General features: G+C 39.7%; 1 protein-coding gene across 1 annotated transcript in view; it reads left to right on the top strand.

Annotated features, from left to right (window-relative positions):
- Positions 1–835: 835 nt before the first annotated feature.
- The window catches only part of LOC149184802 (Leucine-rich repeat (LRR) family protein), a 121,191-nt gene continuing 96,995 nt past the window's right edge, over positions 836–25,031 (top strand). The window contains exons 1-3 of the mRNA XM_089417709.1: positions 836–1,094; positions 1,476–1,629; positions 23,203–23,274. Of these exons, the coding sequence (XP_089273835.1) occupies positions 998–1,094; positions 1,476–1,629; positions 23,203–23,274 (323 nt within the window). The 5' untranslated portion in view covers positions 836–997. The remainder of the gene's footprint in view (positions 1,095–1,475; positions 1,630–23,202; positions 23,275–25,031) is intronic.

Raw genomic sequence — 25,031 nt, 5'->3', positions numbered from 1 at the left:
ACAATCATAGAAGGGCATATATCAACAAAGTTGTAATCGATAATAATATCTTTGATCCGATCTACCATAACGTCAACCTTTCTAGACCTCCCCCATACCTTGTCCAGCCCAATTGTGTAATTCAGATCCCTTATAATGACAAGAGACACAAGTCCTAGAATCTCCGACGCAATCAGGTTATCCCAGAAAACAACCCGATCTCTGTATGGGGCATATACATTTAAAATATGAATTCGACCCTTTAAACCACGGATATGACTAGCAAAGAAGATACCAACAAAACATGAAAAAGCCTTAACTTTAACCCATGGAGAGTCTCATATAGCCCCCAATTCCCCGAGAGACCAACAACATTAGTGACAGCCATATGCCCATCAAGAAGCATCTTTCTGAAATAATTTATCACTTGCAAAACCGGGTGCGTAATTTCCTATAGAAAAGTGATATATAGACGAAGAGAAATATATAAATAATATGTGAGGAATCTAATCTATCCAAAAATAAATAAATAGTGGAGAGATTCAACGCAAAAATCATTTAAAAAAAAATACAGTTACCCTAAACGCAAAATAAATATTAAATTTCTCGCAACTCACCTTGATAAAAATAAAATAAAAAATACCTCGATGTAATGAAATGAAATTAAATGAATTACAATGAGAATGAGATTAAATGAATTACAATGAGAGGAATATATAGCAAAACTTAATTTCAAAACTAAACCATAACCCTTAATTTTCTCCTTAATAAGTATGAGAGGAATACGTAGCAAAACTTAATTTCAAAATTAAACCATAACCCCTAATTTTCTCATTAATATAAAGGAATAGAATTTGAGATCTGACACTCTCAGTCTTCCAGACCCTTCAGACAACCCAGGAGCCCAGGAGAGCAATCGCAGTTGGATTTCAACTACCCCAATGCCAAATATTGAACATTAAAACGCGTGAAGTGCAGGGTGAGCTCATTCTGTGTAACCCAACAGCGGTACTTAACAATGACGAATACCTGTAATCTACCACACTTCATCTCTATCGTCATCTTCCTCGTCCTGCTGATGAACGTTGTTAATTGCAAAACTCTCAAAAGAGATGGTACGACCCTGAAATTTTTCTTGTGTTATCCCTTTTAATCATCTCTAAATCTGAGATCCATTTTAATTGTTTTTGATCTGTTCAAATTGGGATCCGCACTTGTTAAAGTGAATATGGAACGCTTATTTTTGGAGTTTTCTTTTTCGGTAATCTACATTAGGTTGAGTGGGCGGTCTTTCACATTGGATTTACCCGAGGCTAAGAATAAACTCTTTTTAGGTGCAAGTTGTTGGATTTTTTTTTTGGCTCAGAGCTAAAGATTTTAGACCTTTTGTCAGCCTGTAATGTTTAAATTTGGTTGTTCACTGTTTAGAACAGAGTGATTTAGGGTTTGTGTGCTTAAAGTGATTTGCATGGATTAATGAAACATTTGATCTGCAGTGAAAGCATTGAACGAGATCAAGGCATCTCTTGGATGGAAAGTGGTGTACGCATGGGTTGGAGATGATCCGTGTGGGGATGGAGACTTATCACCTTGGAGTGGGGTTACTTGTTCTCATGCAAACCAAGGAGAGTACCGTGTTGTCACAGAATTGTGAGTAAAATAGTATTCTTCTTCCCGATTTTTAACCATTTCAATATTTGCAGCATAATAGAAACTGTTGATGACTTTCCTGGCACAAATCACAATCATAATTGTTAGTATTTGTTTGAATTTAAGAAGTCTCGGTAGCTATATTAACGTGTAAGGAAATACTCTCAACAAAGGATTGGCACTTGATTTTTAGCAAGCTTGCAATTCAGACCATGGTCTGGAGCATATTCACCCCCTCAATATGATAGGAATTTGTGTTCACTGTTCAGAGTAACAACGCGTGGTCACAGTTTCCATATTCACATCTGAATTGCTTACCGACAATGAGTGTGGTAATGGATTATTTCGTACTAAAAAAACATATAGAATATGAACACGAACGTTCTTGTCTGTATTAATTCACCTTTGACAATGTTTTCACTGCTTTGTTTTTCTCAAGTGTATGTTCCTCCAAATGTCTTACCAGAGCTTATTCTCGTTCTTTTGGATGCACTATATAACTAGCACAGACCCATCTAAACCCTGGACTGATAAGTACCTCAAGTTTGCAAAGTTGAAGGCAGCACATCTCAACTTTGAATATTTAATAATAATAGTAGTAATAATAATAATAATCAAATTTAAGGTCATGGCCAAGTCAGACACCAAATTGGTTTACAAGACCCCTTTGTTTATGGAACAAGAACTCCTCTCCATGCAGGAATTTGACTGCTAGAGTTTATGAATGTGTACATGGTACATACTCTATTCCTTTGATTTTGAACCTATGATCTCTCAGGAAGATATATCAGTAAGGTGCAAGAGGCACCCCTCTTTGGCTATTTGCTCCTTTGAGAGACTAACCTTCCCTGGTCTGCTAGGTGAGCTACCTTGTTGCTTTTCTAAGGCAGGGTAATTTTGGGTGTCAATGGGAATTTGAATTGAGCGTTTTCTTCCCTACTAGATCTCCTTTAATGCCCCTACCCACCTTCTCCCCCTAAAGGAGGAAATTAATAGATATTTGCAGGATCTTCGTTCGGGTTTTCTCAACTGCATTGTTTGGGCCTCTACACTCTAAGCTAGTCTCTTACTCAGAGCATTTCCTCTTACACCTCAATGGGCTTATTGTTCACCTGAGATATGATTGGTACAATTTGCCACATGAACTTCATTTCGTTCCCAGCTAGGTTAGGGTGTACTCGCACCAAATGAATGTTGAGGGAGATCACCATCTTCCCAGGGGAAAATGGATTCGTAGGCTGTGGTTATTGAATGATTTAGAACACTTTATCATTAGGGTGCCCAGTTTATAATGAGATTAGAGGGAGGCTCCATTGCCTCTATACGCACTCAGGTAGATGCTTATTAACTTTCTTGAAATACTACGACTAGTGGTTCCTTACTTGTACATTAGAGTGGTATTTACTCTCAGGTGACTTTGACTTTTATTTCAGATCTCCTCTGGAACTGGGACACATATGGCTTCCTTTCACGTGGTCCAGGACATTAGGAGGTAGCACTAGTACCATTCAACACTGTTCATTGCCCTGCACCACCTGCGCTCCAGACAATGTCACGTTGAGGGCTTCTATAACTTAGAAGGGTCAGGTCTGCCCCGAGTGTCACTAATTCAAGATATCTTCTCAGAGCTGCATTCTTAGCTTCCTGCATTATTAGCTTCTTCCCTACTACTAGGAGTTCTTTGACTTTGGATTTCTACTTCTTCTTCAGACTCTAGCTAGATTGCCGCTACTTTGGTGCTGTTCATGATTACTCCCCAAGGCCCTATAAGCTCGGGCCACTCAGTTTCAAGTGTTTTACCTTTTCTGTATAGCCCTCATGCATGTTTATATCATTTTCATGCTACTTTATTGTATGGAATTTTCATTTTAGGGAATGCATCTGGCACTTATTTCTTCTACTTGGTTCTTATTGCTGGTTGTATTTTCTAGTCCTTTTGACCTATTTTGGTCTTTAGTAGACATTAATATAAATTTGGATTTCAACATCTGCAATTTTATATTGCACATTCATAATTTAATAGGGGTTAAGGCTTTGTTCTAATCTATATGTTTCTTTTAAGAGGAAATTTTCATATAGAATATGAACAGTTAATATGTATTTCACTGTTATTTTTTGGTAGCTTAGAAAGCCTTTCACTCCTAAAGGTTTGCTCAAGTGGTCATGAGTTTGATGAGAGATCTCTCCCCTAATATATGGTAGGTCGCAGGTTAGGTTCTCTTTGAGTCTCTTAGGTGAGGTGCTTGGAACTTATGCACGATCCGCTTTACATTGGGTACCATCCTTGGAATAAGGGGAAGTGCCTGAGACTTTCCCTAGGAGCTATTTTCCGAGGAGAAAACAACATAGAAAGCTTTGTAAAGGCATGATTGGAATCAAAAGAGGCCTATGTAATATGAGTTTGTATACTTAGCTGCTTTGCAGCGATAATAACCTAACCCCAAAGTTTTGCCAATGTGGATGCAGGCCATGAGTAGTGATGATTGCGTTGATACCAATTGTTGGAAACACTGAGAGGGGGGTGAATCAACATTTCACTTGCAATTAGTTAATTATTAATTTCAGAGCATTAACATCAAATCAAAACATAAATCATCAATACATCACAAGAGTAGTACATAAGAAATTTTTGGTGGAAACCCTTTTGGGAGAAAAACCACCAAACACTTTTCTAATAATCAATGAGTACAAAATTTTTTCAGCTTATCAGGAAGCTGCAACTCTTGAAAGGATGCTCCCACACCTTGGTTTCACTAGCTCCAACTGGAAGGACGCTCCAATGCCCTAGTTTTATCAACTTCAACTGAATGGATGCTCCAACACCCTACAAGCTTCAACTTGCCCTAGCACCACCTTGCCACCCTAAAGTGTTTTTAGGCTACAACTTGAGGGAGACTTCACTCTCCTACCTTGCACCACCCAACCACCCTGAAAATATAAAAGGAAAAATAATTGTGGGCTCTCGTACCAAGGAAAATGACCCATTTACAAGGATATTCAATGAAGTTTTTTCTTCTGATGATACTTCAGATAAGCAATGATGAGACAACCTTTATTAGTCTTCAACCTTTAGAACCTCCTTTACAAGCGTTTATGAAGTGCATCTTCAATTCATGATATAGAAGAAACAAAGCATACCTCACTTTGCTACAATTGTTCCTCTGCCTTAGACTTCCTTAATGTCTACACATGAATTCCCTTAGTTTTGAGACATACTTTTGATTGGCTATGAATTTAGTTTTGCTGTTTATAAACCAAAACATAGTTTACTTCAGATCCGTCAGAGAACAGTGTGAAGACTAGTCTCAAACATGAGCCATATCACCAAAAATTGTGTCGCAAAAGGTTTGCCGCGAGGGAAGAACAATGTGCCTTAAAATCGGCTTCAGTTGTATCCTAAAGTGCACTTTATAAGATGCCCTTGAAAGATGATCTTAATCAAACTCAAGGATAAAACTATTGTTGGCTTGTAACGAATCAGTGTTTTGAAGGCTACAGTGACCTAGAACCCTTTTCTCAACACAAGTTCAACCAGTGCTCAAATATATAGAAAAATTGATTGTTAAATTTCCATAAAACTCTGCAACTACTTAATGCAGCAAGTGTTCCTCTTGGCTGTTCTCGAGCCACACGAAGTGTTCCTCCCGTTCCTTGCCTCTTTCATTACCCACACAAAGCTTGCTGACTGAAAACAAGGCAAATTTACTTTCACCAAGATACAAAGTTTCTTCATTGATAAGTAGTAGCGGAATATAAACATATAGGCAAATTGACACACTTGATTTCTTAGGAAATCCAACTAGGAAAACCTGCTTCTTTTTTTGTAGTATTTTATTGATTGAGCTTGAGCAATTGAATCTCTTACAAGGCAATTTGTCACACTGAGAACAACATTTTTCTTCTCGTTGAACTAGCTTGGACTCACCCTGCAAAACTTGTGATCCTTGCTCCTAATCCTTTGCGCAGTAGCAACCCTATTTCCTAGTGCACTAGGGCCTATTTCCTTGCACACAGTCTCCTATTTTGTAGCGCACTAAGCTTCTGTTTCTGTGTGCACTTGGTCTCCTACTATGTGGCGCAAATTCACGCAATAAACTCGTGCGTTGTTGCTCCTCAAGGCTACACACATCACAAGCAAAGAGATCTCACAAAACTTGCGCACTAAAACAACGAATAAACTTCGTGTCTTCCTCCTTCCTTTATTGATTTGATCCACGCTAATTTTGGAGCTCGTTCAAATTTAGAACTCGATTCTCTAACTGGCAAGTTAATTGAGTCAAACTAGTTCTCTCTTTCCAGTCATCACTGGAGTCATAACTTGTCATTACTTCAATTAATGAGTGAAGCTTTAACTCGTTCTATTTGAACTCGAATTGCCATCCAATCTTGTAGTTAACTAAAGAAGGGTCCACGTAATTGATCCTCCAATACTACACATGAACTCATGAAGTTATTCTTGCCAATTATAAATAACCTCACTATCTCCATGAACTTGCTCCATGGTCAAAGAAGGACAACTCATGGACTTTTTGGCTAAGGCACAAGCTAGAGAATACCTTCCATGCTACAATTTTCAGCACTCCCTCTTAACGAGGAAGGGATTTTGTACAACTCCTAAGTTGTCTCTGAAATAGACGAAACTGTTTCTTTCTAATGCCTTGGTCAAGATATTTGTTGTTTGCTCCTTTATTGGAATGTATGATAGCTTCACTACCACTTTCTGCCCACAATTTCTAAGATGATGATACCTGATCTCGATATGCTTGGAGCGATCATGAAACACTGGATTCTTAGAGAGCTTAATGCAACTATGATTGTCACAATATATCACAATAGGTTCCATCCCTTGTCTGAAAAGTCCCACAAGCAACTTCCTCATCTAGATAGCTTCTCACGCTGCCAAACTGGTAGCCATGTACTCGGCCTCTGTTGACCCAATGCTGAAGATGCAACCTGAAGTACTCTTCCGATCTGTGGAGCACCCTACCCAATCTGCATCTGTGAAGCCCTCAAGCCTCACTCCTTCAACTTGTTTGTACCACACTCCATACTCCGATGTGCTTTTGAGATACCTCAAAACATGCTTCACAATAACCCAGTGAACTTTGGTCGGTTCCATCATGAATTAACTTAGTTGGTTTACTACAAAACAAATATCATGCGGTGTGTTGACCAAATACATCAACAACCCCGGGAGTTGCCTGTATAATGTAACATCTACTTGCTCTGCTTTGCTAGCATCCATCTTCCTCCAGTTTGTGACTAGGCGTGTGGCCATGGGCTTACAATCCTGCATATGAAACCTCCTGAGAATCTCCTGCGTGTACTTGGCCTGTCCCAAGAAGATATCACCATCACCCTGCCAAACTTCCAATCCAAGGAAATAGTGCATAAGCCCTATATCCTTTATCTCAAACTCCCTTGCAAGGTCTACCTTGCAATCTTGAATCAAGCTGTTTGCTCTAATTAGTATACGATCGTCAACATAGAGCACCAAAATGAGTGGAAGCACTTCAACCATGATGTAGTACAGGTTGGGATCCGCCTTACTCTTAGTGAAGCTCAATCCTTGAAGGTCGTTGTCAATATGAGTGTACCATGCTCTTGGAACCTGCTTGAGCCCATAAAGAGCTCTCTTCAGCCTGCACACATGTGTGTCTCTGCTGAACTGCTCAAACCCCTCTGGCTGCTCCATATAAGTCTCCTCCTCAACAACCTTGTTGAGGAATGCTTTCTTCACGTCCATCTGGTGAATCTTCCACCCCATCTATGTTGCAAGTGCCAGAATTGTCCTAATGGATGAATACCGTGCTAGTGGGGAAAACATCTCATCATAGTCTATGCCATCAACCTGTGAGAAGCCCTTGACCACAAACTTGGCCTTGTATTTCTCCACACTCCCATCTGCTCCATGCTTCACCTTGCACACCCAACGCGAGCCTACTGTTGATTTTCCCTCTGGTCGTGGCACAATCTCCCAGACATCATTCTTCATGATGGAGGAATATTCCTCTACCATGGCATCCTGCCAAACCTACTGAGAGGCTGCCTCCTCATAACAAGAAGGCTCTGTGTCCAACAACTCTATCATTAGTGCCATTTATCCGGTGTACCTCTGTGGCTGCTTGCTCTGCCAAAACATAGAGCTAGGAGCTTCAACATGCTCATGGGCCTCCTGAATCAACTCGTCGACCCACTTGGCTCTCTTCCTCCTTGTGCCAGGAGTCTCTTATTGAGTCATTGCCTGCTCTCGTCCTGGCCTCTCCTCCTAATCATCCTGCTATGCGGTCCTCTTGCCACTTGGCTGAGACTCAAACTGTGATCATGGCTGAGGCTCCTCCTAAGGTACTCCAACTTGCTCTCGCTCTAAGGACTCCCTCAGAGCTCTGTCCTCCTCAATTCTCATGCCCCACCTAATAACTGTCTTCTTGAGTGATGGAATATACATCCTGTACACCTGAGATATTTCATTCTAACCCACGAAAATACCCTTTTCAACTGTGGGCTCCAACTTCTTCCTGCTACCTTTGGACACATGGCTATAAATTTTTGTGCCAAAGATATGAAAGTGTGAAACGTCAGGATTCTTGCCCGTGAAAGCCTCCTCTGGTTTAACTCATCCAAGCACCCTGCGTGTACTTTTGTTCTGTAGAAATATTGCAGTGTTGCATGCCTCTGCCCACAAGAACATAGGTAGTCCCTGATCATGCAACATGGCCTTGGTTGCTCCAACTATGCTGCAGTTCTTTCTCTCAGTCACCCCATTCTGCTGAGGGTTATGGGTTGTTGTCAAATCTCTCCTAATGCCCTCCTTGGCACTTTCATCCTTGAAGGCATTGGAGATATATTGCCCGCCATTGTCACTCTTCAATGCTTCAATCTTTTTCCTGGTCTAGTTCTCTACCAACTCCAAGGCCTTAAACTCCATGAACTTGGAGAAGACCTCCCCTCCTTCTTCTTCATAAAGAAGATTCATGTCTTTTGGGAATAATCATCTATGAAAGTAGCACAATACTTGTGTCTCATAAGTGATGGAGAGGAGAAGGGCCCGCATACATATGAATGCACTAGCTCCAAAATACCTTTTGGCTCTGCTTTCTTGGCCCTAGAAAGATGATTTGGCATACTTGCCAAGTGTGCACCCCTTGCACGCTCCATTCTTGTCAAGACTATTATGTGGTAGCCCTGTGGCTATATGCTGTAGGATCTTTAGCGCCTTGTGATGCAAGTGTGCCATGCGCTTGTGCCAAAGTTCTCCTCCATCTTTGCTCTGCCCACTTGCTGCCTTGTTGCTTAAGGCTGTGCATGTCTCAACCTACAACCTTTAGAGATTCTTCATCCTCACACTTATCTGCTTCATTGATCTAGAAGCTAGATGCTTGAGGTAAGACTTACCTCTGCTGAAGATGGCATCATAACCCCTTGTCCTCTAGGGTTGCCACCGAAAAAAGGTTCTTCTTCAGGTCTGGAACATAGAGGACATCTCTGAGATCGAGAGAGGTCACAAATTTCCTCTCAAAGATGACAATACCAACTCCTCTGGTCACATACTTGCCGTTATCTCTTAGCTCAATATGAACCCGCATGTCCTTCTCCTCCAGCTGGTTGAAATACTCCTTGTTCCTGGTCACGTGGAAGGATGCCCCAGAATCAATATACCACATGTTGCTGCCTACTGAGCTTGCCATGCAAGCTATCAATGAGGAATATTTCTTGAACTGAGAAGCAAACCCATCTACCTCAGCTGATGCTGCCACATGATCCTAACTGGACCCCGTCTTCTTGTTAGGACACTTTGTAGCATAATGTCCGAACTTGTGGCAATGGAAACACTTGATCCTGCTTAGATCCTTCTTCTTCTTCTTGCCCTTCTGACTGATCTCGGCTTGGCCTTTGCCTTTCTTGCCCTTGGATTTGTTTCCTTTGCTTGCCAACGCAAAGTTCTTCTTGTCCTTTGTCTTTGCTGATCTACCATCTCTCGTCCCTCTCCAAATTTCTTCTTGAACGTAGTCACTCCAAAACCTTTCCCATTTGGGAAAATTTTCTCTGACACTCACTACATCTTGGAAACCATACCAAGACTTATGGAGTCCTAGAAGCACAAAACTCACAAGGTCTTTTTCTGCTACTGTCTCACCCACACCACCTAGCTCATCCTGAACTTGAGTGAAATTTGAAAGATATGTGATGATGGGCTCTCCTTTGCTAATCTTGATACTTCTTAGCTTCTCCTTGAGGGCTAGCTTCCTGACATCACTGGAACCATGATATAGATCTAAGATGGCTATAAACATCTCATATGCTGTCTTCTTCTCATGGAGATGAGGGATAATATGGTCTTTGACCCCCTTTAGAATGATCCTCCTCGCCTTGGTATGATTCTTGTTATGTTGGGCCAACTGTTGGGGATCTCGAGGTGGCACTATAGTCCGTTTTATAAACTCGAGAACCCCATTATCTTCCAACACTACTAATATCCGCTCATTCCATGAGTAGAAGCTAGAGGCTCCCTCTAAACAATGATCCTTCTAAAACAATGATCTGCCCCTAGTCCTTGGAACGCCACACTGTTTTTTCAAAGAACTGCTCTTCAAACTCTAGCGCTAGCCTTCCTGACTGATCTACGCTCTTCACTAACTGATCAACTTGGTGCCAGTCTTTATACCGATCTCTGCTTTGATACCCTGTTCAATTTCCATAAAACTCTGCAACTACTTAGTGAATACTGAAAACAAGGCAACCAATATTGAAAGCAAATTTACTTTCACCAAGATACAAAGTTTCTTAACTAATAAGCAGCAGAATAGAAACATAGAGGCAAATTGACACACTTGATTTCTCAGGAAACCCAATTGAGAAAACCTGCTTCTTTGGTGTAGTATTTTATTGATTGAGCTTGAGTAATCGAATCTCTTACAAGGCAATCTGTTACACTGAGAACAACCTTGTTCTTCTTGCTGAACTAGCTTGGACTCACCCTGTGAAACTCGTGATCCCTGCTCCTAATCCTTTGCGCACTAGAAACCCTATTTCCTAGCGCACTAGGGCCTATTTCCTTGCACACAAAATCTCCTATTTTGTAGAGCACTAAGCTCCTATTTCTGTGTGCACAAAATCTCCTATTTTGTAGCACACTAAGTTCCTATTTCTATTTGCACAAAATCTCCTATTTTGTAGCGCACTAAGCTCCTATTTCTGTGTGCACTTGGTATCCTATTATGTAGCACAAATCTGCTCAATACACCTGTGCGTTCTTGCTCCTTAAGGCTACACACACCACAAGCAAAGAGATCTCTCAAAACTTTTTCACTAAAACAACGAATAAACTTTGTGTCTTTGTCCTTCCTTTATAGATTCGATCCATGCTAATTTTGGGCCTTGTTCAAATTTAGAACTCGAGTCTCTAATTGGCAAGTTAACTGAGTTCAACTAGTTCTCGCTTTCCAGTCATAACTGGAGTCATAACTTGTCATTACTTCAATTAATGACTAAAGCTTCAACTCGTTGTATCTTAACTCGAACTGCCATCCAATCCTGTAGTTAACTGAAGAAGGGTCCAAGATGAACTCTCTCTATGGTCAAAGAAGGACAACTCGTGGTCTTTCTGGCTAAGGCAGGAGCCAAAGAAGACCTTCCACACTACAATTTTCAACACTGACCTCTAAAATATGCATAGATCCTTAGTGAGAATGTGAGTCTATTCTGACTCAGCCCTTTAATTTATCAGACCAAGACAAGAATCAACATACCTTAGCCATGCTTTTGGAACAAGATTGAATCAGGGCACAAACGGAGTTTCCAGATCTGTCTCAAGTTAAGTGCAACCACTCTCAACAAGTACAGTGATATTTCACAGTTCTTAGCCCAGATTATTCACAAGAAAATAAACAATTTTAACCCAGATTAACGCAAGACAGAGTTTGTTGAATTTTCCCTCATCCATTGCTCCACAGATATATCTACTGAGAATCTGAAGTAACCACAGTATGCTTCCTATCCTCAAGGATGCTCACAACACATTGAACAATACACAAGATATTCTCTAAAGATATGTTCTTAGAAGGGCTCAAACTTAGGTGTCAAGTAGGTCTGCTTGTCTCAGGATCACAATGCTTGATCTGCTACAATTCGTCATCAGAAACAGACTTCTAACGAGCTCTAGATGGGCCTCAGAACATTTGACTGGGCATCCGAACTTGTGTCTCAGGTCTGAAATGAAACCTCAGGTTTATACTTAGAACAGTCATGGAAGGGCCTTTAGGGTTGAGCCTTAAATTAGATTACCGTCCTCTAGAGGTGCAAAAATTGTCCAAACAAGGCCTTCAACAATTGCCCATACAAGATCTGAATCAACCACAATCATAGTGACATAGAATTTATCCTTGAACAGTCTTTAGATAGTCGTGTGATGAGCCCTTGAATAGTAAAAAATACACTTGAATTAGCCTCGTAATATGCTTCAGAATTAAATTTGGAATAAGCTAAGAAATGAATGCTTTGGAGGCCGAAATTTTGCACAGTAAACCCAATGAAAATGCCTCAGATATGTATATTAGATTAGCCTCAGGATTGTCACAGACTTCTGCCAAAGAGGGGCTGAGTAGGCCTCAGGAGAATCTGAGCTAATAACCAAGAATTATAGCGAGAAGATCCTTAACCAAAGAAATAAAATCAAGTCCAAAACCTTCTCGAGAATTATATGCATGACTACTCAAGGTCGCAGAGAGCAATCACAGATAATAGCGTTAAAATGCATGCCTTTGTGGAGAATTCGAGCCTCTTTTAATAGTGATGGAGGAGGGGCTTCTAATGGAGCTGACCTGATCAAAAGGAGGGAAGCCAGTTCAATTTAAATTTTCAAATTTAAATTCTTGGAGCCAAAAATAATTTTAATTTCGGAGGCTAACTTGACAAAATAATTATCCTTTGACCATATTTCATTTTGCAAGTGAAATTTTTTTAGAATAGGCACATCATTAATTTAACGTAATTTTTGAAATAAAATTGCCACCAATCTGTGGGCTGCTTGTAGAATCTTCTTTGGGGATTTTGACCACAAATGGGTCTTCAACTTTTAAAGGGGCATATCTCCTCAACTGTGAGGAGTTATGAGATGTGCCACCTATCATTAGAATCAACATGATGAGGGCCATCAAATGAGGATGATCACGAGCCCAAGAACCTTGACCTTCCTTGTCATTTTTGTCATTCAAATCGAGGCTTCATCTGGCTGCTACTTGGGTTGACATCAATGACAACCAAATTTCAACAGCTTTATTCACATGGTGGACAGACGCACCCCTAAGAAATGTTGATGTTTCTACGGTTTGCAACGTCGGGCGTACATTCTCCCACTGGGTCATGTTGATTTGACTGGGGGGAATGAAGCTTTCATCCATGGGGCCATGTTGATTTGGCTATGGGTGAATGGCCTGCGGCAGTCTTTCTCCCATTAGCCTTGGTGTCTTGCTTGGGTAGATTGGCCCACGGTATTCACATTTCCTGCTCCAGGATGGAGTGATCTATTTTTTACAGAGCAGGTTTGATTTGTTTAAGTAATGGGGGTTTTCACCCACCAATGGAATAAACAATTCTAGTCTAATGTTGAGTTGTAATGTAGGCTCAATAAGTAAAGGGGTTCCTTGTGATGAGGGGCTTCTTAATGGCTCTCTACTTAAGTCACCTAACACGGGGACATGAGACATGCAAAACACGAAAATACGAGAGTCTAACACATGACACAGGGACTCCCCAGAACATGACACGTAGGACACATTATATATTGTATAATATATATAATATTGATATATTAAAAAAATTAATGGATACATGATATTATGATATTACACAAATTCTCATGATGATACAAGTAACACTTTCAATCATAGATTCATACATGTACATTGTAAGTTTGTAACATTATGCATACAATCATGATTCATCAATGATACAAGTTTACAACTAGAAATTAACCATAAACAACAACTTTCTTATTAAGTCATCAAAATCAAAATGTATTACATAGGTATTGAGTCTTGAGGACTCTTGACTAGGAATGCCAATGGAAAATAGCAAATACAAAACAAGGTAGACACTAGAATCTGAAACCACAGAATAGGAAGGAAGAATCTCATAGGTTGCTGGCCGCTGCCTATAGCTCAAAGTCATCAACAACAAAATCGACATCAGTACCACCACTGCTCTCTTTTGCATCCTCCTCCTCTTTATCCAATGTAATCTCTACATATGCTGGTGTGGAGGATGACCCCCAAGAGTATCGCCATCATCAAAAGTGATAGGCTATAGCATTAGGTCATTAAGATCCAAGTTGGCCAATGTCAACTCAACATTGTTGTCCAAACCCATGTCATCAAGAAACACATCCCACATCTTTGTCTTTCCCAGGGTTGCGGGGGAGCGACCCCCTCGAACTCGCTCTCTAAGTGCGCTCCTGTGGAAAAAAACCGCTCCTTGGTTTTTCGAGAGTGACCAAGGAAGTAGTCGCTCCAGTGACTGGGACCGATTTTTTTAAGGCGAAAGCGGTCGCTCCAGATCGCTCCCGCCTTAAAAAAAATTGCTCCTTGTGGGCAAATTGGGCGGTCATGTGACAGGAAAGGGAGGGAGGGGAAGGGCCAAAAGAAATAAAAGGCCCTCCTCCCCTCCCATAATTCACCATTTGCACATTGAGAGAGCAAGAGAGGGCTTTTGGAATTGGAGCTTGAGTTGAGGAGGAAGATTGAGAGAAAGATTGAGAGGATTGCTTGGGAGCTTGAGGAGCTTGCAAAGGAGATTGGAGCTTGGGATTGAAGGCCAAAGAGGTAGGATCTTGACTCTAATCTAGCATTTGTATTTTTTTTTATATGTTCATTGTTAAATGAAAATGTTCTCTTCTCTCTTTCCCATTCCCATTCCTCCATTTTATTGCAGGCAAGAAACTATAACTCCACCAAAGTTCAAAGAATCAAAACTTCAAACGTCATGGTTATATGGCATGGAATTCTCTTGATGTTGGTTCCTTCTTTTGTTATTTTGGTGTTGGAGAGTAGAAGGAGGGTTGATCATGATGAATATGATGAAGAAGTGGGTAGTGGTGGATTTGAAACACCTGAAGAGAAGGAGTGGAGATGAGGCACAAAAACGAAAGCAAACCAAACCCCATTGTGGAAATATGTTTCTAGGCCTAAAGCAGGGAAAGGGGTTGGAACTACTAAATTTACATGCCTCCATTGCAAAAGCTATTACACAGGTTCATGCCCTCGTGTCAGAAAGCACCTGTGTGGGACAAGGCCATGGGATGGAGGTAAACAAATAGGAATCAAAACTTGTGTAAGTGTGACAACACAACAAAGAGCCAAATACATAAGGGAAGAGGAGGAAGCCCAGTATAAATCTAAAAGATCAAAGGGTGACTTTGAACATGATAGCCCACAATCACATAGACAAAGAACTCCATCAACATCGTCCCATGGCAGTGGATATGGAGGCATAGGAACAAACACCCCTTTAAGGCGTAGAACCATATCAGATTTCCTTGACGAAGGGTGTAGGAATGATGTGGATTCAAAAATTTTCCAGTTTCTCTATGCATGTGGAATACCATTCAATGTTCTTCGCTCACCTTATTGGCATGAAATGGTTTCTGCCATTAATGATGCCCCAAAGTATACAAGAGCCCTGGGTATGACAGGGCTAGAACCATTGGGCTTGATCATGAAAAAGCAAAAATAACACATGCTTTGGCTCAACTGACAAGTTCTTGGAATGAGCATGGGGTATTCGTAGTATCTGATGGATGGATGAATGTAAAAGGCAAGCCATTGATAAGTGTTCTTACTGTGTCTAAAGGTGGTGAAATCTTCCTTCCAGCATATGATTACTCAGAAAAGTTCAAGACCGCCATCAACATTGCAAAACCATTACTTCAAACAATTGAATGTATTGGGTCATACAATGTCATCCAAGTCATCACTGATAATGCTTCTAATTGTAAGGTAGTGGGAGCAATTATTGAGGATAAATACCCCAACATATTTTGGTCTGGGTGTTTGGTTCACACAATGAACCTTTTGATTCATGATATTATTAAAAACAAACAACCTTAACATAGATGGATTGGTGGTTTGTACAAGAGAGGCAAGAGATTGATAAAATTTATTACAAATCAAAGCAATACTCATCGGATTTTTCGCAGTCACTCATGTTTGGATCTATTGAAGATTGCGAGGACTAGATTTGCTAGCTATTACCTCACCTTCAGGCGCCTTTTGAAGGTAAGAGAGTCATTGGCTAGCATGTTATCAAGTCAACACTAGCAGGTATTAAAGGACAAGGATCCAACGCAGTTGACAAGCAAGGTTTTGAACATGTGGAGGACACTGCTCTTGATGGTCTATTTTGGGTAGGTGTGAGGAAAGTTTTGCAATTCACCAAGCCCATTTATACCATGATTCATTTTGCAAATACAGATAAACCAATGATTGGGGAGGTTTATGAACAGATGAATAACATGTTGGGGCAAATAAAAGATATTGTTCAGGAAAAAGATCCTAACTTGTATGATATGATTCACGATTTTGTGTGTGCATGGTGGAATAAACTTAATGTTCCACTACATGCTTTGGCAAATATACTATATCCTTATGCCAAAATACTACTCTCCATCTTGGTTGGACAAACCTGCACTTGGGGGTGGGGTTAATGCCAAACCCCATACAGATCCAAAGGTACAATAGGGTATATAAAAGCATTAGACAAGCTGATCCCTGACAAGGACGAGTGTGCTAATCTGTGTCTTGAATTAGGCATATACTTCACTAGCACTGGAGTGTTTGGTTCTTTGGATGCAATGGAATATAGGGACAAATTTGATGCTATCACATGGTGGGATGCATATGGCAGGCAGAGACTTTTGCCAAAATTGGTAGAAAAAGTGCTCTCACAGATTGTAAATAATTATTTTGCAGAGAGGTGTTGGAGCACCTACAACTTCATCCATAATGTGAGAAGAAACAGATTCAATGAAAACTAGGTAGAAAGCTTGGTTTATGTGCACTACAACTTGAGGTCATTGAGTCATTATTGCGATCGGGCTAGTGAGGATACATTATATAAAACTTGGGATAACAATCCAGAGGAAGATAATTTGGAGGATGGTACTCTACATCTAGAAGAATTGAAAACAGAACTTTAAAGAGATGATGATGAAGCAACAGGAGCCATGCCACCCCGATGGTCGACCATCTAGTAGCAGTGCTCGAGTTCCAACATCTTTGCCTTTGTTGCCGCCACCACCATCTACATCCTCACGTGGAGGGCATGTGGCTTTTGGTTCTGGACGTTCGACTATGTGGGAGGAGATTCCCAGTAGTAGTAGACTACAACGACCTTCTCAAAAATTAGACATTTCTCGTGGCAGCAAGAGGAAGCAGTAAATAATAGATATACTTGTCTTTTCTAGTTTCTGGTAGTTTTTATAACTGTTGACTCTTTCATATTTATTATGATATTTGTTGTAAACAATATATGACAATTTAAGTTTGAAGTTGGCAATTATAACTCATTGATAATGAATTATGAATATGATGCTTCGTGAAAGTTGAAAGTTGAAACATTTCATTTCATGTTAGATATTTTTTGTTATAGTTTGGTTGCTTGGTAATGGTAATGGTTAAAAGTACAACTTTAGTGATCAATGATGATAAATGTTATATATTGAACTTTGAAAGCTTGAAATTATAAGATTGATGAATCATGAGACTTGATATGTTGTATGTTACTAACTTGTAGACGTGGTTGATGCAGATGATAACTTCTAGATGATCGATGTTATATGGTTCAATCCATGTTTTTTATATCTAATTCATCATTCTACATGCTTTTGTTGACATATATGCTTCAAAATATATAAAAATATATATTATTTAAAAATTTGCTTCCCATTCGCTCCCAAACCGGGAGCGTTTGAAAATGTCGCTCCTCGCTTCTGCTCTCGCTCTTCGCTCCTTGCTCCCGCTCCCGCTCCCACTCCCAAGTAACCTTGGTCTTTTCCTTCAACCACTCCTCCCTCTGCTTGTAAATAAGATGAAGATTGGTGTGCACATACACCATTATCTCTGCCCTGGACTGCTCCTGCCTGCTCTTCTTCAAACTACACAAATTCCCATATGTGCTCAAATTGCTCTCGCAACAAGAGGATGAAGTAACTTGAGAGAGGAGCCCCATGGGTCACTGCTGTAGAGGAGGGCATGTTGCCCCATGAGTTGCCCACCAAGACTATGGCTTCTTAGCTCCCCTGTCTCTAATAACATCATAGCCTGCAAAGCGCCCATTGCCAGTGGAAAACTCTGCAAAGGCATCCAACACCTCATCAAGGGATGCTCTATCTTGAAATATCTGTCTCAGTGCATCCTTCCTCCCTTGTGAAATCTCACCATCCATGTGAGGAGGGAATTTGCTTGAAGGTCCACCATTCAATCACTCATGACTATAGTATATTGGATTCAATGAGTGAACCAAACAATGCAAAGTTGTGCAATTCTTTTCCCAACTATTGACAAGAATATCTTGTATGGTGGTGAAGAAGGCCTTCGTTGATGTCTCATACTCAGGACACACTCTGAAAAATAATGGTCCTCACAGACTTAATCATGGAATCCCATCCCTCATAAACCTCTCCTAGGATGGGTTGGTCTATATCTGCAAATTGCAACAAAGCAATGATATGGTCCATGATCTTAATAGTAAGATCTACCCTCTCCCACCAAGCATCATCTAATACTGTGTTCTTTACTCCTTTTGAGGCTGCTTGATATGTCTTTCTCCAAAAAGACCAAAGCTTTGAAATAACCATGGATCCAAAATTGCCCTTGACCTCCCTCAACCTCTTCAACTGTCAACATGACGAATGCAGAGGCAAACCATGTATATGCAATCTTCAACAATGATAGATTTGTGTACTCTTTGTAGATTGTCAACACATTGATATGATTTTGTACAAAGTTGCAGATATGTCGTGCATCCTCTATAAGAGTTCCAATCCAAGGTACATCAGAAGCAATAGATTTAAGTGCTAAATTTAAGGAATGGACAATGCAATATTTCCAAAATACTTGTGGATATTTAGCTTCCACAATCATGCCAACAACTTTGCAAACATGTGCATTGTCTGTAATGATTTGAATTTTGCACACAAGAATCAACACCTACATCTTCAATAACTTTAATGAACAACTCACCCATATATTGTGCATCCTTGTATTTTCTAAGAGCATCCACTGCTTTCAAGAAAACTGGTTCATTCAAGGAAGACACCATGAAGTTTATGAGTGGATGGCATGTTGCATCTGTCCATCCATAAAAAACAATACTAACCCCAGATGTTGGCCATGTTGATTGAATAGGCTCAAGAAGATTATCCACCTCCTTCTTTGCCTTAATCAACAATGTAGTCCTAAGCCTCTCTGACCCAGGAGGCACATACCCCAATGGAGCCCCTTGAGTTAGAGCTCGACACATCTCAAAAAATAAAGGTGATCGTGCAACATTAAATGATATGAAGTTGAGATAGAAAAAGAAGGCAATGGTGATATCAATCTGTTCTCGCCTCTCTTGCTGAAACATCTTGTCCATTAGACCAAGTACCCTTAGTATTGTTGCTTGACCTGCACCTCCATCGAAACTCCCAAATGGATAACTGGCACTGATTTTCCTCAAGAATGGAAGGGGATTCTCATCCTTGTTTTTCTTAGATGATGCAACCACCATTGCCACACCAACATTGACCTCACTTTCTAATTCTTTCATCTTAGATGTAGTCACTCCTAAGCACGCTCCAATTCCACAAGATGGTAAACCCAACAAATGTGCTTTTGCATGGAAATAGGTGCTCTTGAATTGAGTGTTGCAAAATTTGCATTTCCAGAGAACATTCCCTCGATTTAACTTTCTGCCTGGCCGTTGATCTCTTGTAACATACTTCCACAAGGGATATTTACTTTCTTGAGCTTGTTGTCATGCTAAATTGATGTTTCTCTCAACATTTGAAGCTACTATTGCAACCCCACTTCCAACAGATGGAACACTAGTAGGCCCTCATGAAATTGAAGGAGGGGGGCCATTATCAATGGGGATATTCCTACCCTTGTTTTGCCCCTTCCCTGCTGCCCTTATTTGAGCCATGGCTGTTGTAAAAATAAATAAAAAATGTAAACAAAATGATAGACATATTGCTGTAGCAAAGCTAGAAAAAAATGGAAGGGAAATCCATGTACCTGTAGCTTGAATTGTTGAAAGGTGTAACTAGGTTCAGTCTTCATAATGACATGTAATTATGGTGTTATGTAATGAGATGTAAATAAGAAAAATGAAATTATTATATTGACTTGCTTCATGGGTTTCATGAGCAAGGGATTTTGTTTTTAATTCAAAACTCCCATTGAGAGTTTTTTGGATTTATTTGTCATCTAGTCATAAAATATAAGGGTCATTGTCATGTAAATGAAGTCATGTTACACTTTGTAAAAGGTCATCTTGTCTATGCAAAGTATCCTCTAAAGAACTTGTCATCTAACCTCTTCAAGTCGTCCTACAAACATTGAAGAAGCTGCCAGAACAAGTCAGCCTAAACACCTAGTGAAGAGGGGTATAAATAAAGGGACTCGGCCTCCATTCTAAGCAAGAAGTTTGATCTCAATTCAGCTAAGAGAAGTGCAGAAGGAAGTGCGAAAAAGAGGCAGTGAAAAAGGGTTTTCTCTAAGGCTACAAAGGACACTCTTCTAGGGTAGTGAAGAAGGAATCTTTTGGGGTAGCGAAGAAGGAATCTTTAGGGGCAGCGAAGAAGAATCTTCACAAAGAAGGATCTTCTAGGGCAGCAAAGAAGTATCTTCTGGGGCAGCGAAGAAGGGATCTTCTAGATCAAGCGAAGGAGGCAGTGAATAGGTTTCTTTTGGGATAGCAAAGGAAGGAATCTTCTGGGGCAACAAAGTAGAGACCGAGTTTCTCTAAGAAGACCTAGAGACCGAGATTCTCTAGGGCAGTTGTGAAGGTGCAGTGTAAGAAATAGAGACCGAGTTTCTCTAGAAGGAGCAAAGAAGGAGCAGGTCTAGATCAAGAAGAAAGGCAAAGGAAGGAAGACTAGGTTGGTGACAAGGTTCTTGTAGAGGATACTAGAGTCAAGGGTTAGTGTCATGGTCTTGGTACTTATCAATTGAAGATCTAGAAGAAGAATTTTGATTGGGTTTTCCTCTCAAGAGGTGAGAGGTTTTGGCCCTGGCTGGAGAAGCCTATATCTTGTGTCACTTGTCTTTATTTATTTTGATAATTGTCTTGATGAAAAGAACACACTAATAAGCTAACGAAGTAAAAGATCATAAGATAAGAAGTGCAAAGCATATCACAAGCAATTATCGAGCAGAGAAATTGTTAACATTGAATACCCTAGATTTCTCAACATGAATCACCTCCAAAACACAACTATTTCCTTTGCTAGTCACTCCCACAGTCTCACAACTCCAAAACCACAATTGCAAATGAGGAAAAGTGGCCCAATTCTGGCTTTTATCAAGCTCATGGTTCCCTTTTTGTCGGACATGTGTCCGAAAATCGCAATTCGCTCTGGGAGCGAATCGGATTCCTGTGGGAAACGAATCGCGATTTCGTGACACACTCTAGCCTCGAATTGGACACACCCCTTGAGAATTGTGTCCGACACATTCGATTGTGACACGTGGGGGGGGAAGCGAATCCGGTGACTTCGTGCATGTGAGGAGACACTACATCAACATAGGAAGCTCATTCATCTTTTCTAGTGGAGGAGAAATTTCAGCTAAGGAGAAATCTGTCTTGTAAGGTTCATCCCTCAATCTTTCTTCATCATTTCACTTCTGCTCTTGGAGGCCACATGTGTGAAAGTTTGACCAAGTCTAACCAACAATATCCGCACAGCTGCACGTGCGAGGGTTGACCGTAGGCCGCACGTGTGAGGGTTGACCACCTGCCGTACTTGGACTACAGGCTGCACATGCACGGGTTGACCGCATGCTGGACTTTGACCGCAGACTGCATTGACCAGAGTTGATTTTTGACTAGTTTGACTGGCGTTGATCAACAACAATTTTTGACCAGGTTTGAATAGAAATTTGACTTGTAATAGTGGCACAGATTTGTAGCCAAATTCTGATTTGTAAATTTTGCTGAAAAGACAATTCCTCCTTAAGAAAAGATTGCTGGGTTTTCTCCCGGATTGGATTTCCCGGGGCAAAAGTAGTGTCTATTGTGCATGGCTATCTTTCTATTATCTTCATAGTTTCCAACTTTCCGTTGCATTTACAGTTGATTATTTCTGGGTGTAATTATTCAATGGTAACGGTGGCATGAAAAAAAATGTTTGAGATTCATTAAGAAGTAATTATCAGATTGGAAAATTGTATTCTACTGCACATGGTATAGAATTTCAACAAGAAATTGCCTTTCTCCCAAAGAAAATGGGGTCACATTTAATAATAATGATAACTAAAAATGATACTAGAGGACAAAAATGAATGCATGGCTCTCAAACCTGAGAAATTACAGGGATGTTTTTAAGGGGCCATAGAAGTTCTAATTTATGAATGCATCCTCTTCTACTGTTCCTTTTTCTTCGAAAATCACACTTAAAAGCTCTATACATTTCTGATTTATTGTAAAACATGTTCATCCTCCCCGTGCTAGTTTTAATGTATGCATGGTCCATGCATTGTGGTCTATTGACCATTTTCTTGAATGAATGGTAATTGCAACCAATAATTGCCATAGAAGACCCAAGCTTATTGGATATACAATATTATCATATAACTTTCTGACAAGTTGGAAGAAGGGATTGATAAACAATTGGAACTTATATGAGGAAAGGGCACTTTATTATCGTGTATTCTCAAGCTATAATGGAAATTATTGATCTTGAATTAACATTATTTTCTATTATTCTTTGGTGTATTCCTTTTGAAGGAGAAAAACGGGATTTTTTTTTAAGAATCCATAATGGATCTTAAGGATCAAACGATTTTAAACTAATCAAGATGCAATCATTGTTTGTAAAGTTGCTGACATGTACCTATTTGTGAATGCCATGTTTCATTCAACGTTATTATGTGGGGCAATACAGGATGTGAACCATCAAAATGTTTTAAGTAATCAAGGCTTGTTATATCGTTGAAGAAAGTACAGTAGTATTTTTTTTTTAAATTATGTGATAAGCAAATTACACGGTAGAATTTAAAGTGAACTCTTACATATTTCCGATTTAATACAAATGTAATTTAGGGTATCTTTTTTTCATGGATGGTAGATGATAGTTTGTTCCATTATTTCTATGATAAAGTTAGGATAGTGTCATTATGATTTTCCAGCTGCATAGTTTATATATTTTTTTGCTACCTTGCTTATTGTCGAAGTCTTGTTTATTTCCATTGAACTATATCATTTGACAGTCAAGCGAGTCAAGCAGGCATAGCAGATATCTTGTGACTCTGCTCATGTGCACAGAAGTTTTCTTGATCTTAGAGGAATGCTGAAAATATTTTCCATTATAATGTGCAGGGAGCTTTATGGAGTGTCAATTGTTGGTCCTTTTCCAGTGGCAGTAACAAGTCTTCTGGACCTGAGAAGATTGTAAACTTCATTACCTTTATGGTTTCTCGCAAATGCATGTTTTGAAAGAAGGAATAATTCAAATTGAAACTTGCTTCACAAAACTTGAAATAACGGACATGGATTTTTGTCGCAATTGGTTTTTTGTGAAGTCTAATATACAAGCGAATTTCGAGTACATGATAAAATTGTGATTTCGTAACTGAATTTTCTGCATACTATTTTATCACTCGTATATTTTGTAATAATTTTACAGTATTTTAATGGTGAAACATATTCTAGTTCTTGTATTTAAGCAAAATTATGTTGAACAATGCAGTATGGTCCACCATGCAATTAAGTTTTTTCAAGAATTTAGGTATTTTAAGAGTTCTCAATTTGTGTTTAGAACATAGTTAAGAAATTTGTTTAGCAAACGTGTACATGAACACTAAACTATGCCAAAATTACAGCATCCAAAAGAAATATGAAACACATGCAGAAGAACATGGTAACACCCATATATGACAAATATGTAAGCTCTGAAATAATCTCATTTAAAAAATAAAAAAGGAAGAGGCAAATTTCAGTTTTGAGTTTAACAATTTATTTCCTCGGGAAAAAAATCATATTTTTATGAATAGAACAAAATTACTTTCCTCATCTATTGAGAGCATGTATGTGAATTTTTCAAGAAGATCCCCAGGTTCTCAAACCGACCAAAAACATCCCATGGCCTTGTCTCGCTCAATTTACTAAACTCCAGACAGGTACAAAGGAGCATCCCAAATAGCATCACTTTATAGACCTCTATATCTCACTGATGGGATCTAAATAAATAACTTTAAAAAGTGCAGGAATTCGTAACAAGCCTCAGGTCCATTTATACATATAGCTGATCAACAGCTCCAGCAAGATGTCTCTATAAAAAATTAAAATAACCCTTATCTGCAGATGAACTCAGCAGTCTGAAATCTGATGTGACAAATCAAAATAAAGGATGATGATCGTAGATTGAGGATTGTTCATCATCCATCTCTCAAATGTGGCAATGACCTGAATGTAATTAAATGATAACTTTTGAGGAACCATGAGCCAGCTCATTCCTTTCCCTGTAGACGTGTTGAAAAGACATGGTTAACAATAGCGGCAATGGATTTAATATCCTCAGAAATGGGCCTGAACAGAGTTTTCTAGAGCACTATGTGTTAGGATATTCTGACACACAGGAAATAGTTAAGTATAACTTGGTCTAGTGTAGAGTTAGGTAAAGTGTGTTTCTTTACTATGTACTTTTGTAACTTACAATCCGACGGTCATGATATGTTCTAGACATGAAGTGATCCGATGGTTCATTCTCTCATCGGTATCACTGACACTTGATCCGTGGCTTAACATCCGATTGATCCATGATCTCTATTTAAAGAGCATGGAGGGTCATTTGTAGGGTGACCATTCATGAGAGAAGCTTATGTAAATTTTCTTTCTTTTATTAATAAATTGCCTGAAGTGGCCGCGTTGGCTCAGGCCATAGATTGTTTCCCTCTTTGACGGTTTAACCACATCAAGAATACTGGTGTATTGATATGTGATCTGTTTGTCAGTGGTGTCATTTGGTGTTCTATCTGAGGAACTTACCCTATAAATTCCTACATGGTATCAAAGCTATTTAAGGGCCGCATCCATTGGTGATCCAAATCTGAAGCCGGTACAAGTGCATGCAATTGTCGTTTCCTAGATCCACTGTTTCTGACTGCTTTCGGGCTGAGATGACTGCTCTATTGTGTTAGGAGCATCCG

This window comes from Pinus tabuliformis, chromosome 3_2, assembly GCF_031772625.1.
Source record: "Pinus tabuliformis cultivar Carrire ecotype Pingquan chromosome 3_2, CPIR1, whole genome shotgun sequence".
NCBI classification, from domain to species: domain Eukaryota; kingdom Viridiplantae; phylum Streptophyta; class Pinopsida; order Pinales; family Pinaceae; genus Pinus; species Pinus tabuliformis.
Note: the sequence above shows the minus strand (reverse complement) of the source record. Positions and strands in the feature narration are given on the sequence as shown.